The following is a 17591-nucleotide window of genomic DNA, read 5'->3' as shown; positions in this document are numbered from 1 at the left end:
GGGGCCAGAGACACAAACAAGTCAGTATATCACAATTGAATCTGCTGGAAAGTGTGCAGCACGGTGCCGCAGTGGTTAGCATTTCTGCCTCATGGCGTTGAGGACCCGGGTTCAATGCCGGCCCCGGGTCACTGTCTCTGTGGAGTTTGTACATTCTCCCCATGTCTGTGTGGGTCTCACCCCCACAAACCAAAAGATGTGCAGTGTAGGTGAATTGGCCATGCTAAATTAGCCCTTAATTAGAAAAAAAAATTGGGTTCTTTAAATTTATATTAAAAAGAAGAATTTGCTGGAGAGAGTTTCTCCGAAGGATCTATGGCAGGAAAAAGCAGTGCTGGTGTGATCTGTATCCAGAGTTCCAAGGCCTCTGGTGAACAAACAATTTAGAAGAAACTGAAATCAGGAACAAAGCAGGAGAAAGATGATTTCTTGAGGTATGGGAAGTGCTGACAATTAAAAGTTGAAGTTAAAGTTGAGGTAATAATACATTTGGTCTGTCCCTTTAAAAGGAACTAAAAATGGTGATCTCCGCGATGAAGGCAAGAGCTTTAAAACCATCTCCTTAGAATCAGCGTTGATGAAATCTCCTTTCTGTCCTAGCCTGAAATGAAAAGGGACTTTTCACAGAGTGTTGACTGAGGAAAAGACAAATTGCAATAGTTATACTATTTTGTGAGATGAGCTTTGGCATAATGATGATTTCAGTGGAAGTAGAAACATTTGGTCAGGTTCCCATGCCAGGATGGCTAGATGGTGGGAGGGGCTTCATGGAAAGTGGTGGGGAAGAGGGAGCAATACACTCCCAGACGTCCTTGTATAGGGAAATTTAACCAGAGGGCGGCTGGCTGCAAATCCAACTCTGTAACAGGGGAGAAACGGATGGGGGAAATGGGGTGGGGGGGACAGGTAACCATAGATTAGGTAGCTTAGCATTGATAGTGGGTAGTAGGCTCTTGGAGGTTCTAATATGAGATGAAATTAATACTCAAGTAGAAATGCTTGGGTTAATTAGGATAATCAGTGTGGATTTGTAAAAGGCAAATCAGGTACATTTAATAGAATAACTAATAAATAAGGGATATTTATTTTGAAAGGGTATTTGACAAAATGCTGCAGAGATGCTTTATTGAAAATAAATTACGTGTCATTGAATGATACATTACAGCTTGGTAGCAATTTGTTAAAATGTAGAAAATAAATTACTTGTTATGGATTTTTGGATTTTTTTTTAGATTGGAGTGATATAAATAGTAATTGTTCCTGGTGATCATGTTTTTCTACCATTACTCTAGTAGTAATGGATGTTTGGATTTTAACTGCTAGCACGTTTCTAAGAACAAAACACTTTGAAAACATAATGCTTTGTTAGCCTGCAAAAGAATGAAACCTGGACAATTCTAACAGCTAAACTCCATTTTAAATGTCAAAAGCAGACTTCTTGTGTGAACAAGAGTCCAACCAGTTTTGCTGTTGCTGCTTACTCAGCAGAACAAGATAATATTGGGAATGGTTGGTTGTGGTGACTTCAGGACAGATAAGTAATGAGAATGCTTTTAACTTCACAAAGCTACTGGGTGGACAGGCTTAAATTTGACCCCAATACATATAAGTTATCTAAACTTTGGTGTGGCGTGCATACTATCATATCCGTTATGGCAAGGATAGTGGACAAGAGTAATTAAGCACTTCTCCAGATATCAGCTCATCAAAATCATCATGGATTTGTGAAGTGTAGCTCATGCCTGACTAATTAAGTGGAATTTTTTGAGGTTATCATCACCATGATGGACAGGGATGTTTATGAACATTATCTTCATCAGGGGTTCTCAATTGTTTTACATTTGAAGCCCCACTGAGTCCCCCCTCTATTTATAAGAATTCCATGAACTCCACAACACGAGCATTTTTTCTGTATGAAATTAGTTGCACGATTATATATGTTTATTTACTTAACGTGAAAGATGTTGCAAGTGTTGAGCATCGGATTGAGGCTCAGTAAAGAACACCTGAACTAGGTTGAAGATTGGGTGCGAAGTGTAGTGACTTTTTGCAGCTGCAAGCCATCTTTCTCCTTTGTGAGCCTCAAAACTCTGTTATTGGCCATTGGATGATTCAATCAGAAATGGGAAAATAACTCAGAATTAATCACGGTGTTTACAACCAAACTAATAAGCTGTTACCAACGTTAGAATTTCATGACCTATATTTTCATACGATGTGGAAAGGAATGTTGTATGTGAGAAAATTCAACCTCAGCAGTAAAATGTTTTAAACAATTTGTCATTCTAACAGAATACGTAATTGGTAGTCATGAAGTCCTCACTTGTACACTCTTTCTCTATTAAATTTGTGTTGTGCAGCTCGTCTTTGGCATATGCACCTGCATGGTGCTGAGTTTTATAAAATATGAAGTTCCATTTGCTAACGAAGCATGACATTCCTGGGGTGCAGTGAGGATTATAATTCAGTCAAAGCAATTGTCATCAGTAGTGAAACTTTTTCCATTAAGCTTAGTTAATAAAGCAGAACTTTTTTAACCGCTTTGACCAAACTGTCCTGTCCTTTCTTGATGGATGTAATGCAAGTATTTGGACAGCTGTATGTGCGTGTCCAAAGTAGAATACCTTGTGAGAATATCATAGATTACCATAGAATTTACAGTGCAGAAGGAGGCCATTTGGCCCATCGAATCTGCACCGGTTCTTGGGAAGAGCACCCTACACAAGGTCAACGCCCACACCCAATACTAAGGGCAATTTTGGACACTAAGGGCAATTTATCATGGCCAATCCACCTAACCTGCACATCTTTGGACTGTGGGAGGAAACCGAAGCACCCAGAGGAAACCCACGCACACACTGGGAGGATGTGCAGACTCCGCACAGACAGTGACCCAAGCCGGAATCGAACCTGGGACCCTGGAGCTGTGAAGCAATTGTGCTATCCACAATGCTAGCGTGCTGCCCATATATCTTTGTACACAGTTTTGTTGCAGCTTAGTCAACAACTTCTGAAACTTGCTTCCTGGTAAATAATGTATTTGGCCAGTTTCCTCAGTTGAATTTGGTGGATTGATGCAATAAACAGCAGCTAGAGTATTAAAGTTGCTCTGTGATATCCATGGTTTCCGGACCATCAGCTCTCTATTGGTCTGAATGACCGCGAAGTATGGAATTCAGTCTTTATTCCATCACAACTTAATCTAACTTTTTTGAGGCTTGGTTAATATATGCAATCTTCATTTTTTGATTCTGGAGGGGGGGGGGGGTGGTTTGTTGGGAGAAAGTGTTATAACACTATGAATAATGTAGCAGAGATGCTTTAGTACCAGCAGTTTGAGCATCCTCTGGCATTTTAGCTGTTCTAACAGCAACACCCATGTTAGGAGAATTGGTGATTGTGATAAAAGCAACAAAATTATTATTAAAACATAATTTTGTTTGCTGGGAATTCACATGGTCATGTGTTAAAATGCAAGCTTTATTTGCTTGGTTTATTGTCTATTTTTATTGCAACAGTCTTTGTAAGATATACTAAAATATTTTAGTAAAATTTGTAGTCTAAGCTATGCAAATTTAGTCAGGAGCCATTTCTCCCCTTCCCCAAAGCATAATACAATGGATGCTGGAAATATGAAAGAAAAACACAATCCTGGAAATACTAAGTAGGCCTGGCAGCATCTGTGGAGAGAGAAAAACATAGTTAATGTTTCAGGTTCATGACTTTTCATCGGGATCACCTTTCATCGTAACTCCTCACCCCATGAAAGGTTATTGACTTGAATTGTGAACCCCATTTTTCTTTTTGTAACTGAATTGAATACACGGAGATTGGTGATATTTGCTTGCATTTTTTCTTTTTACTTATTAGGTGCTCAAACAGAACTAATTAGAAACGCAAATTTTTGCATTTTCTGCACATCACAAAGATAATTGTACATTTTTTAGTTAACTGTTAAATTACCCACATTTTCCTTTTGGCAGGATTCTGAATCTTTGGATACTTGTATTCAAAGTACTCTTTCAGCACTCTACCCACCTTTCGAGGCAACAGCATCCACTGTCCTGTGTCAAGTTTTTGATGTAGTGGAGAAATCGTACCGTGGTGACGGATTGTGCTACCTCATTGATTTCCTTGTTCCAGCTAAGCACATTCTGCAGTGCATTCAGCAGGATGCTTGCGTAAGTATGAGGGTAGTCGGGTGGGGATAATGCAAAGTAGTTCAATGTACTTTTACTTTTCATATTTTGTATCAAATGACGGATGCAATGCTAGTTACTCTGAATGCATAATTTTTAAATTCTGGTCCTGCCACCATAGGTGGCTGCACTCAAAAACCCATGAGGAAGACACAGCTCATTTTAATCAGTTCCTCTAACTGCAGCCTTGTATTTTGGAGCACAAAAATGCAATTGGTCAGAAAAATATTTGATTGTATAATTGCCATTAAGTTAGTTAGAAAAATGAATAAATTTATCTTGCGAGTAATAAAGATTTTTGATCGAAATACCACTTCTCCAAGATGACTTTTTTTTTATAAATTTAGATTACCCAATTATTTTTTCCAATTAAGGGGCAATTTAGCTTGGCAATCCACCTACTCTGCACATTTTTGGGTTGTGGGGGCGAAACCCACGCAGACACGGGGAGAATATGCAAACTCCACACGGACAGTGACCCAGAGCCGGGATCGAACCTGGGACCTCAGCGCCGTGAGGCGGTTGTGCTAACCACTAGGCCACCGTGCTGCCCCAAGATGACTTTCTTTCGTTCCATTTAAATTTAGAATACCCAATTATTTTTTCTAATTAAGGGGTAATTTAGCGTGACCAATGCACCTACCCTGCACATCTTTGGGTGGTGGGGATGAGATCCACTCAGACATGGGGAGACTGTGCAAACTCCACACGGACAGTGACCCAGGGCCAGAATCGAATCTGGGTCCTCGGTGCCGTGAGGCAACAGTGATAACCACTGTGCCACCATGCCACCCCCTCCAAGATCACTTTATGACCATGCGGTGTGAGTAGCTGAAAGGAATCTTAAACCGAAATGTCTATATTTTCTGCAAAAATTGAGGTTTCTTTTGTATAATACCATTCATCCCTTCTTTTATGGACAGCTGGTCAGCTCTCAGAAGTGTCTATGGTACTGGACCAGAACCATAACCTTTTTAAGTTTTAAGAGGATGCAGAAAGATTGATTCATTCCAGGAGTGATAACATAAGTAATAGCGCTTAGTTATTTTATAAACAAATTTTATTAAAACAAAATAAAAACAATATTTAAACTTTTAAACTTCAACCCTAACAATAACCTTGCATGTAGTTTCTTAACCCTAACACATGGGTTCCCATTAAGCAGCACTTCGAAGGAATGTGCATCTCTCATTCAACTTACACAGGAAGGCAAAGGTGATAACTTTATTTGCGACACAATTTTTCTTCTGTTAGCGAAGCTACTTAAGAACCCTTTTCGAAAGCCTGCCTCTGGAACAACTTTCCATGACACCTCTCTGGCTTTTCAAATCCTTATTTTCAGCTGTTCAGTCAGGATTCTCTTTCTCTTTCTCTCTCTCTCTCTCTCTCTCTCTCTCTCTCTCTCTCTGAGCTCGACCCAGCCCCTCAAACAAAGATTCTTTTATGGGGGTATGCAGACTTGAATCCATTATCGTTATCTTGGCTGTTTGATTTTCCATTTCCATTTATACAAAAGAACAAAGCCATGCTATTGATACGCACCTAACCTCCCATTTACGGACAAAAGTGGCCATCAATAATAATAATCTTTATTGTCACAAGTAGGCTTACATTACAATGAAGTGACTGTGGAAAAACTCCTAGTCACCACTTTCCGGCGCCTGTTTGGGTACGCCCAGAGGAAAATTCTGAATTTCGAAATTACCCAACAGCACAGCACGTCTTTTGAGACTTGTGGGAGGAAACAGGAGCACCCGAAGGAAACCCACGCAGACACAGAGAGAACGTGCAGACTACACACAGACAGTGACCCAGCTGGGATTTGAACCTGGGACCCTGGTGCTGTGAAGCCACAGTGCTAACCACTGTGCTACTGTGCTGCCCATATACCTCTATAATGGGCTAATGGCTAGTCAAACAAGAGTGTTCTGAAGGACAATGGATCTTGAGTTGATCATCATGGCTGAACAGGGGCATCATGTATATTACCACTAACGAGTTTAAGTCTGAATGAGACAAAGGCCAGATATAGGTTGACACCTTGCTATCAGTTTTTCACTCTGTCTGTTAACCTCTAAATTACCTGCTACAACTTTGATCCCAAGTTCTTAATATCTCCCTCTCATAACACTTCTCAACTTAAAAGCAGAATCTATTTTGGATAATTCTGGAACTCCTATACACAGTTAGAAAAAACCCCAGCTCTTTAGCTAATAAGCTATTAGGCATACTAGTAAGTCTTTGACTGTTAAGTGTATCAGATCTTCCTGAAATGAAAATACAGAAATGAATATGCTCTGCAATTATTTTCTGTTTATCATAAGTATTGTTTAATTCCAGGATTAATTTGTTTTTATTTTCTTTTCATAAATTTAGAGTATCCAATTCATTTTTTCCAATTAAGGGGCAATTTAGCGTAGCCAATCCACCTAGCCTGTACATCTCTGGGTTGTGGGGGCAAAACCCACGCAAACACTAGGAAAATGTACAAACTCCATACGGACAGTGACCCAGAACCGGGATTGAATCTGGACCTCTTTGAATAAAACGTGACCAAGTAATTGCTTTTCGCTTAAAAAAAAAGTTACACTTTAAAAGGTACTAACTTCAGTGGTGGGCAACCTGCAGTCCGGTCCATATGTGACTCATGAGGGTTCTTGTGGACTATGAGACACTTTGTTGACTGTTGCCCACGTGCAGAGTTGCCACATTACGCTGGTTTCCATCTGCGTAGCTTTGTTCCTACCAGTATGACTGAAGTGATATGTATATAGAGCAAAGGCATGTGAAGTGAGGTGCATACTGATTGCACAGGTATGCATTACCTCATGTCCAATCAAGAGTAAATAATGATTTTGTTTTTACCATTTGAAGTTGATAGTTTTATTAATGTATGAATGATTCAGCATTTTCTTGGCTTGGGCTCTCCCCCTTTTGGGCATGCTCTCTACACCTACTTACTAACTGCTATGCACAATGCAACAAGTAAAGAATATATTCAGAAAAGCGCATACCTTCGCCACACTATGATAATTCAGCGTTATTGCAGTTACGCAAGTCTTTCTTGGGGCTTTTTCCTGCCTGGTCGATGCACTGAAACTACAAAGCTGAAAAAATAAATCCATCTCACAGAGGAAGCTGCAGGCCAGGCCACATCCAACAAGTTGCATCACATTTTGACAGCTGTGACAAATTCAACCACCGCAATTGGGACAGCTACAATATTCATTTTAAAAAAGTCAACTTGCTTTAGCACCCAAAAGTAACACATCCTTGCTAAAAAATCAAAAAAATCTCGCTTCTCAAAAAAATATCCAGTACTTCCTTGGTCCATACCCTATCTGTTTGCTAAATTTCATTGAAATCCATCCATTAGTTTTTGAGGTATATTGTTTAGAGACAAACAAACTAACTGGCAAAACCATTAGCTTCATCCACCTTTAGCAGTGGCAATAATTAGAATTATTTGTAACAAACTTTGGTATGGTTTTGAATGCTACAGTGTGAAACATAATATAAATTCACTTGAGTTTTGTCCGTTCTGAAGATTTCAAGAAATGCACCTATTTACTATGCACCTAATTACTATTTACTGCTATGTTCAAATACATGTTTGTACTAGTGGTCAGTAATTTCTGCCCTTTCAACTCATTTCTATTTCTTTAGCTAAGCTCCACTGCAGCTAGCACAAGAATGCTAATATAATTGCCTGATTATAACATTTATATGTGTGCTAATTGTCTTCAAAAATGGATTTAGATGGATATGTCAGTTTTCCAATGTTGTCCACCATAAATATATTTTTTGTTAAATTTGTTTTTAGTGAATTGTTTAACAATGGAAAACTACTTTAAGTCCAAGAACAAACATTTAACAGAAATCTTTTAAATCTTATTTTTAACAGTTTCAATACTGTGGATTACTATTTCGCTATGAAGGCTGGCCTTTATGCATCTGTGAAAAAATTGTAATACAACTCTCTGCACTTGACTGGCGAACTTTACAACCTGGTGATTTCTACCTTCAAGTTGTCCCACACCTGAAGAAAACGCCACATATTGTACTAAAATGCCTGGCAACAAATGGGTACAACATAGAGGAAGTAATAGTTCCAGAGATCTCTTATACTTCTATCTTCACTATGGAATGGTTGGACAATATTAACAAGGAACGGATGGGAACAGCTTTACAAAATTGTCTTTTGTCTGCAAACAGCAGTATCTTGCGCGTACGTTGGGAAGAGGTAGTGAATCCAGAATTTGTTGATAAACCAAAAATTATTGAAAGTATGTCATCAGGAAACTGGATTATGGATCAGGAAGTTTGTAACAATCCAAACAATTTACTATTGAATGATCACCATGCAGGACCAGGAAACCATTCTGAAACACCTCAAAATCTAACTGTGAAAGAAAAAGAACTGAAAACACAGCAAGCACGTCCTAAAATGATGATGCAGAATTCCCTAAGTAGTGTTGCAGATTGTTTAGATATTTCTGTTAATTCCCTGGCAATTCCTCTTCACGAACTTGAAGGGGAGTATGTAGAACTTAGTGAAATTCCATTAGCTGAAAATGATTTCCTTTTGCAAACAAGTACATCAGACTCAAAATTGCAACATGCATTGAAGGCTAACAGGTTATCGGGTGAAATTCCTTATGTCTTGAGTAAGAGAACTTGTTTCAAGGAATCAAACTGTCAAAATTACACAGTGGCATCTTCTAATGTAACTTGGAGGTCCAATTTAGAATCAATACAGAATCCATTTAACATGCATGTTAACATCAGTGAAGAAATTCTTGAACACAAGTCACTTGCAGATACTACGGAAAACAAAATGCCATTTCATAACGAGATTTGTAGCAAGTAGTGAAAATAAAGAACCTTGTGTGTTTACAAAAGTAGAGTTGTCTCCACCAGCGGAAACTGACATTCATCAAGATGAAATGCAACAGGAGTTCAAGGATTGCTGTGGAGACATGCCTATGTTAATTAAACATGCCACAGAAAACAGTTTAAGCAGTAGTTGCTTGGAACTAGTGGTTTGCAGCCACACACCGACTTCTGCTTACAATTTACAAGATAGACAATTTCAAAGTTCTTCAGGTGAATCATTACTTGTGCCACACAGTAGAAATAAAATTGATATGAAAGATTGCAAAGAAATTTATGAAGAAAAAGTATTTCAGAAAAATAACCAAATTCTGTCTGAAGCAGATGCAACAGAAAATATCCATGATAAGGACATAAAAGTTACAGAGCGGAATAGCACATCAATGGTTTTGATTCATTCTGATGAAGAATTTTTCAATCATCAATTGACTGATTGTAATTTAGCTAACACAGAGGAATTTGTAAATATTCCTGACCAGGCATCTTCTAAGTATACACAGCCTTTGGCTAAAAGTTTAGAGCAGAAAAAGATAATGAATCAACATTCAGAGTGTATTGAACATGCACAATTTAATGGTCAGAATCTTAACCAAACTGAACAGTTTATTAAAAATTTAACTCAACCGGAAGCAAATATGCAATTGGATGGGTACAAAATCTCTTTAACCCAATCTTTAAGCTCTGAAGGCACTACTGAATCTAATTTATGTGAGAACTTTGCACTTGCTGATAATTCAGATCCTTCATTGAAGGACAGCGGAAAGCATACAGGTATTAAAACTGCCCAATTGATTGAAGAAAATGTAGGATCTGCTATTCACCAGCTGACTGATAGTACAGGCATAGTAGAGTTAATAAATGGAGAAATGCAATCTACAACAAATGCTGATCATTTACAATCTAATTTAACAGAGCACACTGAGTATTGTGAAAAGCACGGCTTTGAATATATGACCCATTTGGAAAAAGATCATGTATGTTGGACAGAGGAAAATATACAACTGAATGCATGTTCAGTTAGTAAAGAAAGAACTAGTCAGCAGATTCAAGTCAATGTGTTACATCAGATGTCTGCACATGTGCAACATGCAAATACAGATCAACTTCAGAGTGAATTCAATAAACAGAAACACATTGAAACTAAGGAACTACACTTTGCAGAAAGTTGTAATCTGATAATTAAAGATGTGGATCCACTACAGGATTGTAGAAATCCATTCTTACAAGACCTGAAAACTGAGAATGTAGTGCAAGAAAATAGTGAATTTAATGTTAAAAAGGAAGGCGAACATGAGGAATATTCTACTGTTGAAGAATACTGGTCGAGTATAGTAATGACAGAGGCTAGCATTTCTAACTCTAGTATAGTGGGAAGTAAAAAGCTTGAAACTACTTCTGCAAATATAGATAGAAATGAAAACATTGCCAATAATGAACATGGAAATTCGAAAGAACACAATCAATCAGAAAAACAAGCTGCAGAGGATTTAATTGTCGAAAATGCTGAACAACTAAAGCAAGAAGGGTGCCTTACTGACAAAAGACTAGAAGGTAGGATATTTCTAAATTTGAAAGCCATGACTTATAAAGTATATACAATCTATCCTTGCTTTACCCAAGATAATTGTGATTACAAAATGAATATAAATGGCTAAATGTAATACTAAAGGATATCATTATTCTGTATCCTAAGACTTCAGCCCTATTCTTAACATCAGCCAGGTAGTAAAGTCATGATTGGAATAATAAGAACAACGTAAGTCAAACAGTACAATTTTAAAGGGAGTGCAGCAACACTGAAACATGGGGGTATATTTATACAGTCTGAAGGCAGTGCAGGTTGAGAACGCTGCTTAAAAAACCGTTGAGGAGCCTTTTTCTTATAAGTAGGGGTATAGAGTGCCAAAGAAGCAAGTTTTGCTTCTTTTATAGCTCACTAGCTCGACACTTCTGAACATTGGAGTTTAGGAAATATATCGAAACTCTAGGAGAATGTACAGGAGAGATTCACCAGATTGGTACCAGGGATGAAATACTTCAGTTCCATGAAGAGATTAGAAAAACTAAGATTATTCTCTGGAGGTGAGAGAGTTGAAATGAGAGGTAATAGAGGTATTCAAAATCATGAGGGGTCTTGACAAAGCTAAAAAAGGAGAAACTGTTTCTAGTATCACAAAAGTTGGTAACCAGCGGACATATTTAAGTTAATTGTCCAAAACCCAGTGGCGACATGAGGAAAAGATATGCAGAAAGTGGCTATCAACTATAAACGTTGCTGCAGTAGGCACGTCTGCAGGAGAGCATGGAGTGAGTGATTGCACATTTGGTGGCTCCTGATTGGGGTGGACTGTTTGGTCATTTTCACCTTATGTAGGGAGTATTTGCTGGTGAAAAATGAATGAACAGTGAGAGATAGAAATTCATCTCCATAAGGACCTGTTTTTGGCTTATCAACCGAGCAGTGCAATAATCAAAGGACAGCAGTCTGACTGGGAGAACTTTTGAAGAGTGACAGAGGGAAAGATGGCAGCGAGCTCTGGGGCGTTGTTGTCTGCCCAATAATCTATTAGTGGAATTTCTGAACGCCAAGTTCCAACAGCAGCAATTGAGAGAGTGGAGCCAAGGCTGGGGGCGCAGAGTTCAGCGCTCCAGAAGGTAGAGGTGTTGGCATGAGGACCTGTTTGCCTCGTTGGAGGCAGAGATGGTGCTCGTGGTAGAGAGCCAGAATAAGCTGAGGCAGAAGGTTGAGGACGTGGAGAATCGCTCCAGGAGGAGAATTTCCGGATAGTGGGGCTGCCTGAAGGGATTGAGGGAACGCAGGCCACAAAGTATGTGGCAAATATGTTTGCGAAGTTGGTGGGGTAGGGGTTCTTTGACTGACGTCCTGAGGTGGATCAAGCGCACAGGTTGAATCTGAGTGTTTGGCGATTGTGGTGTCTGACCACATGCCGCATTGGATGGAATTGCAGATGACAGGGGAGTCCACAATGGTTGCAGTGGATGTTGAATGTGAGACTATTGGCGGATAAGTAGGTTTGCGGAAAGCTGGGGATGGCTATACGTAACTATGTGGAGCAGAATAAGATGGGGGAGGTCTCCTTCTCCATGTTGTGGGAGGTGCTAAAGGTGGTGGTACGGTGGGAGTTTAATCTTGATCTGGGTGCCTAAAGAGAAGGTGGAGCAGGTGGAGAGGTTGAGGTTGGTGGAGGCCATCCTGCGGGTTGACTGGAGGTACGCGTCCGAGGAGGCAACGTTGAAGGAGAGACAGAGGATCCAGATGGAGTTTGGACGTGTGTCCGCGGGAAAGGTGGTGGGGCAACTGCGCATCACCAGAAGGGCAGTACATGAATAGGGGGAGTAAACCAGCAGGATGCATGCACATCAGTTGAGGAGGCAGGCAGCGGTGAGGGAAATTGGGCAGATAATGGGGGTATGGTGCTAATGGAGCCAGAGGAGGCGAATGGGATATTTGAGGCATTTTACTGGAAATTGTATAGCTTGGTGGGGGATGAGGGTCCAAGGCAGTTTTTAGATGGGCTGGAGTTCCTGAGGGTGGCAAAGGTGAAGGGCAGCGATTGAGGCCGTCGGTAGGGCTGAGGGTGGTAATGGATTGCCTGGGGTCGATGCAGATGTGGAAGGCCCCGGATGGGTTCCCAGCTGAGTTCGATAAGACGTTTGGGTCAGAGCTGGGGTCCTTGTTAGTCGAGATGTCTAACAAGTCATTGGAGAGGGAATAGCTGGCCTCCTCACTATCACAGGCCTCGGTTTTGCTCACTTTAAAGAAAGACAAGGACCCGGAGCACTGTGGGTCGTACCGCCTGATTTTGCTGTTTAATGCAGATACGAAGTTGTTGCTGAATGTACGTGCAAAACAGATAGAGGATTGTGTGCCGGGGGTGATAGGTGAGAACCAGATGAGATTTGTGAAGGGGCAGCAACTGTTGACGAATGATAGGCTGAATGACCGTCTACTGTGGTGTATTATCTTGTGCTTTTTAATCTTAGTGCAGAGACTCTGGTTATGTGGCACAAATATGCAGGAATTGCCTGCCAGAATTATTTTGCGCTGCAGAAGTTTATGTATTAAACATTATTCATTGTCTTTATAAGGAGAAAATTAACTACCCACTCAGTACAGCAGCTTCACAGTCAAGACAACTGCAGGCATTCACTGCGAAATTAGTTTGAGGAACGTATCTGAATGTTCTGTGGACTTCAGAAATATGCACTTTCAGTAATTCCCCCTAAATCTTATAAAGACGTTGTCATGGGTATTGGAGTTCAACCTTTGCGAAAGGCTCTAAATATATGATTTTTAGTTGGAACAGTGTGTGTGACTTGAGATGGATGAAGAAAAGTATACTGAAACTCTGTAGTGACAGACACCACAAGGTACACCTCCTGGTACATCTGCTGCTCAATCCCAGGACTTGTAGGTCTGAAGGGATTCATCAGACTGCAGATAGCCTTAGAAATGAAAAAATGCCTACCTTTCTGTTCTGCTGTTTCTTTGCACTTAAGAAAAGACGGGTCCAACTCCTGATACTTCCAGGTACCTTGTGACTTGATATTGTATTGTGAGTTTAAAATTTGAACTGTCAGAAATTGCTTTTTTGCCAGGAAGATGATTTCATAATGTACATTTATCTGCTTCATGTCCTTTGAAAATGTGGTGCCTTGCGCAATGACTGCAATTTCTTTTGAGATCTCGACTGTATATACGTATTTATTCTTAACTTTCTGTTAACATTGGGTACTTCATTCAGCATTATATCTACCTAATGGACAATATTCTTATTATAATATTTGTTTATGGGCTATTGGTTTCGCTTCGCTGTAGCAGGCCCCCCCCAATATTCTTGTTTTGTTGATCGGCACTTTTGTTAGTATTTTGTTCAGTGCAATATATTTCAAATTGCTTCTGCATCAGTTTTTGGATCTATTACTGGAAAGCAGCTCATAAACAGTTCAATCGAGATATTCAAGAGAGCATTAGATGATTATTTGAAAATAAATAATGTGCAGGGGTATGGGGAAACGGCAGGGGAATGGCACTAATTCATAATGCTCATTTGGTGAGCCAATGAAAACACAATGGGCTGAATGACCTTCTGCACCACAACAATTCTGTGATTTTATTCTGGTCAGTATGAATATATATATGCTGTGAATTTCATTTCCAGCATGAATGCAATGACATGATATCAGCCTACGCTATGGAAATGAGTCTAATACCTAACATTTTTGGTAGAATTGTTCAGAATTTGCGAAAAAAACTTGATTAAGAGCTTCAATTTTTCAGCGATCATGTTTGAATTTAAGAAACTATATTGTTAAAAAGATGCTCAAAATTGGAATATGTTTTCACTGATCTCTAAATGGTCACTGCCACAGAATTATCAACTCTTCAATACACAATCTGATCTTTTTTTATATTGTGTCTAGAGAAAATGTGTTTTTTTTTTAAGGTTAACAATCAGTAGAGAAAACCAAGGAGCAAATTGTGCCATTTAAACAGCACATGCTAGAGCAATGCACTGTCTGAAATGAGGGGGTTGGCATTCCCGAATCATGGAGCTGGAGCTGGTTTGCGCTGTGGCATGGCTGTGTGCTGTCTGGGGTTTGCTGTGCGGGATTGGTTTAAATGCTGCTCCCCCTCGTTAGTGGGGAGCTGCCAAGCGTGGTATCAGCGAATCATCCGGCGGTACAGTCATTTTCGACCTGAAGCCCGTGGGGATACATTAAGTGACCTAATTACTGCTAGATACCTGTGACAGCCTCGCTGGGTCAGCTGCCGGGAAACTCCCAGCATTTCCCACTCACTACCACGTTTAAAACAAATTTGGTTAGGCTGTGCCCATAATGCCCAGTACCTGCATAAAATAGACAAAAGTGCAACTAAACATCCCCTTTATCAACAGGCACATATAAATTAGAAAGTTGAATATAAAAACACCAAGGAGTGATTTCGAAACAGTAATCACTTGGATAAAGAAAATGATTGCATTGTTGCCAAATTTGATTATGATACTAAGATACGTAGGGGGAAAGATTCAAAATGGCTGCAAAGGGATTTGGATAGGTGTGAAAAAGTTTGGCAGCTGGAGTTTAATGTGGAAAAAGGTGATATTTTCCACATATGGCTGAAAGATTAGAAAAGCAGAATATTTAAACGGAAAGCGACTGCAGAATGCTGCAGTAAGGAGGAAACTTTATACACGAATCAGAGAATGTTAGCATACAGATACAGCAATCAATTAAGGCAAATGGAAGGTTGGCTTTTATTGCAAAGGGTATGGAGTATAAAAATATGTAACTGTAGAAGGAAATGGTGAGATTTCACCTGGAGTACTGTGTAGAGTTGTAGACTCCTTCAGGATGTACATGCTTGTATTGCTGCAGCTCAGAGAAGGTTCAGTTGGCTGTTTCCTGGAATGAAGCAGTTGTCTTGTGACAAAAGGTTGAGATTGGGCCATGCTTATTGGAGTTTAGAAGAATGAGAGGTTATTTTATGGAAACATATAAGATTCTGAGGGGACCTGATAGGTTAGATGCTGAGAGGATGTTCCCTCCTGTGATGGAATCTAGGAATAGGGGGCACAGTTTAATAATTAACAGATTTCCTATTTCAGAAGAGGTGAGGAGGAATTTATTCTCTGCTTCTCTGAGAGCAGTGGAGACTGGGTAATTGAATATGTTGAAGGTTGAGTTGGACAGATTTTTGATTGATAAGGGAGTGGAGGGGTTTGAAGGACAGGCAGGACAGTGGAGTTAAGGACACAATCAGATCATGGTACGGCATTGTGGCGCAAGCTCAATGGACCAAATCTCCTCCTCCTGTTTCTTATCTTATGATCTGTTCTTGGAGGGGAGGTGAAGATGAACATAGTTTAAGAGACCCTAATTTCTATTTTGTTTGAGAAATAGAAGATAAATATGAATGTTGTTAACTTACAGATTTTAGAGAATACCATATGTATTATCTGCTTTTCAGAGTTACTCTTGTGATGCTGACGGTAAGGACAGGGAGTTTACATTCCAGAACAACTGTTTCCATTGACTTGGGCACCCAAAGGAAGGTTGACCTATTTAGGTCTTGAGACCACCCTCCAGTAAAATCCAGGTGACAGCTGCATTGAGAGAAGTCACCAATCGAGTCAGTGCAGCCATCCACTTCTCTCCTATCTGCCTGCAACTAATAAAGTACTGTTGATACTCAGTAAGGTGAAAAGGAGTGCCTTCCTCACTTTTTCTAATAAGTTCCTTGCTGGGATAGTCAAATATCAGACAATCCTAAATTTGGAATTACAGCATCCTCCAAGAGCTGTCATTTGATATACTACGTAAACCTATTCCCCCATTGTGCCTGAAATGAAAAATGGCAGTGCAGCTAAAAAAACTGTGAAGATGTGGGCAATCCTGAGAATATCACTTTTCTAAGATCCATCCACCCAATTTTTATTCTCCTTCAAATAATTTGGACACCATTAAATACTGCACAGTGAGTGCGATATGGCTGGTTTCTGGGTAATGGAATCAGCATACATGGTTTACCTGCATGCTAATTAATTGTAAACCTCCTCTGTTCACAAATGCCATGAAATATGAATATAGATTTCTAACATTTACTTGTGAAACTTAAATCACCCTAGTGAAAACGGTATCGCTGATGCCTCCTTTCCAGTGAAAAAAAGTGGTCGTTCAATTGATGATTCATGCATCCACCGCAGACTACCTTCAGTGACTTGGAGTAATCTATAAACGTTTATGATTATCACAGTCTATGGACGGGTCCATTTTTGATCCAGGCGTATATGCAGATCATCATGCAGCACTTAATACCACTCTGTGGCACCTATTTCATTTGGAGGCTGGTGGGGTGGAAAGTGAGCTCAGAACAATCCTTTCATGGTTCAGAGTGGGAGGGGAAGGAGTGAGAGCAGAAGTACAATAAATATGATCGACACAGTCAGTGACTCTGCCAAACATGGTGGTGAAGACTCCTTGGTTGAGGGACAAAGGAAATATCAGAAATCAAAAGCATTGGTATGATTGTTTGCATCACAGAGCATATGTGATGGAAAAAACTTTGTAGATTGCAATTAAGTCCTAACAGGAAGCAGGGAATGAGAAAGTGTGGTCAAAATAACTGGCGTTCAGTGGGCTTGTAGTGAATATTTGTTGATTGTCTATCCTCAGATGGAAGTTACAGAAGGGAAGATATCTTCAAGTGCCTTCACTCATCCCAATGTTGAGTATAAAATTAAGTTTTCTGTGTTCTAAGTGAACCATTTTTATACCATCTTTTTTTTATACATTTAGAGTACCCACTTCATTTTTTCCCCAATTAAGGGGCAATTTAGCATGGCCAATCACCTACCCTGCACATCTTTGGGTTGTGAGGGCAAAACCCACGCAAACACGAGGAGAATGTGCAAGCTCCACACGGACAGTGACCCAGAGCCGGGATCGAACCTGGGACCTCGGCGCCATGAGGCA

General features: G+C 39.9%; 1 protein-coding gene across 1 annotated transcript in view; it reads left to right on the top strand.

Annotated features, from left to right (window-relative positions):
* LOC119970889 overlaps positions 1–17591 on the top strand; it is a gene marked incomplete at its 5' end in the record, with an annotated part of 434610 nt that overhangs the window by 174236 nt on the left and 242783 nt on the right. Inside the window, 3 exon segments of the mRNA XM_038805997.1 lie at positions 3984–4181; positions 8104–8994; positions 8996–10643. Of these exon segments, the coding sequence (XP_038661925.1) occupies positions 3984–4181; positions 8104–8994; positions 8996–10643 (2737 nt within the window).

Source organism: Scyliorhinus canicula, chromosome 9 (assembly GCF_902713615.1).
Source record: "Scyliorhinus canicula chromosome 9, sScyCan1.1, whole genome shotgun sequence".
In the NCBI taxonomy this organism is placed as follows: Eukaryota; Metazoa; Chordata; class Chondrichthyes; order Carcharhiniformes; family Scyliorhinidae; genus Scyliorhinus; species Scyliorhinus canicula.
Note: the sequence above shows the minus strand (reverse complement) of the source record. Positions and strands in the feature narration are given on the sequence as shown.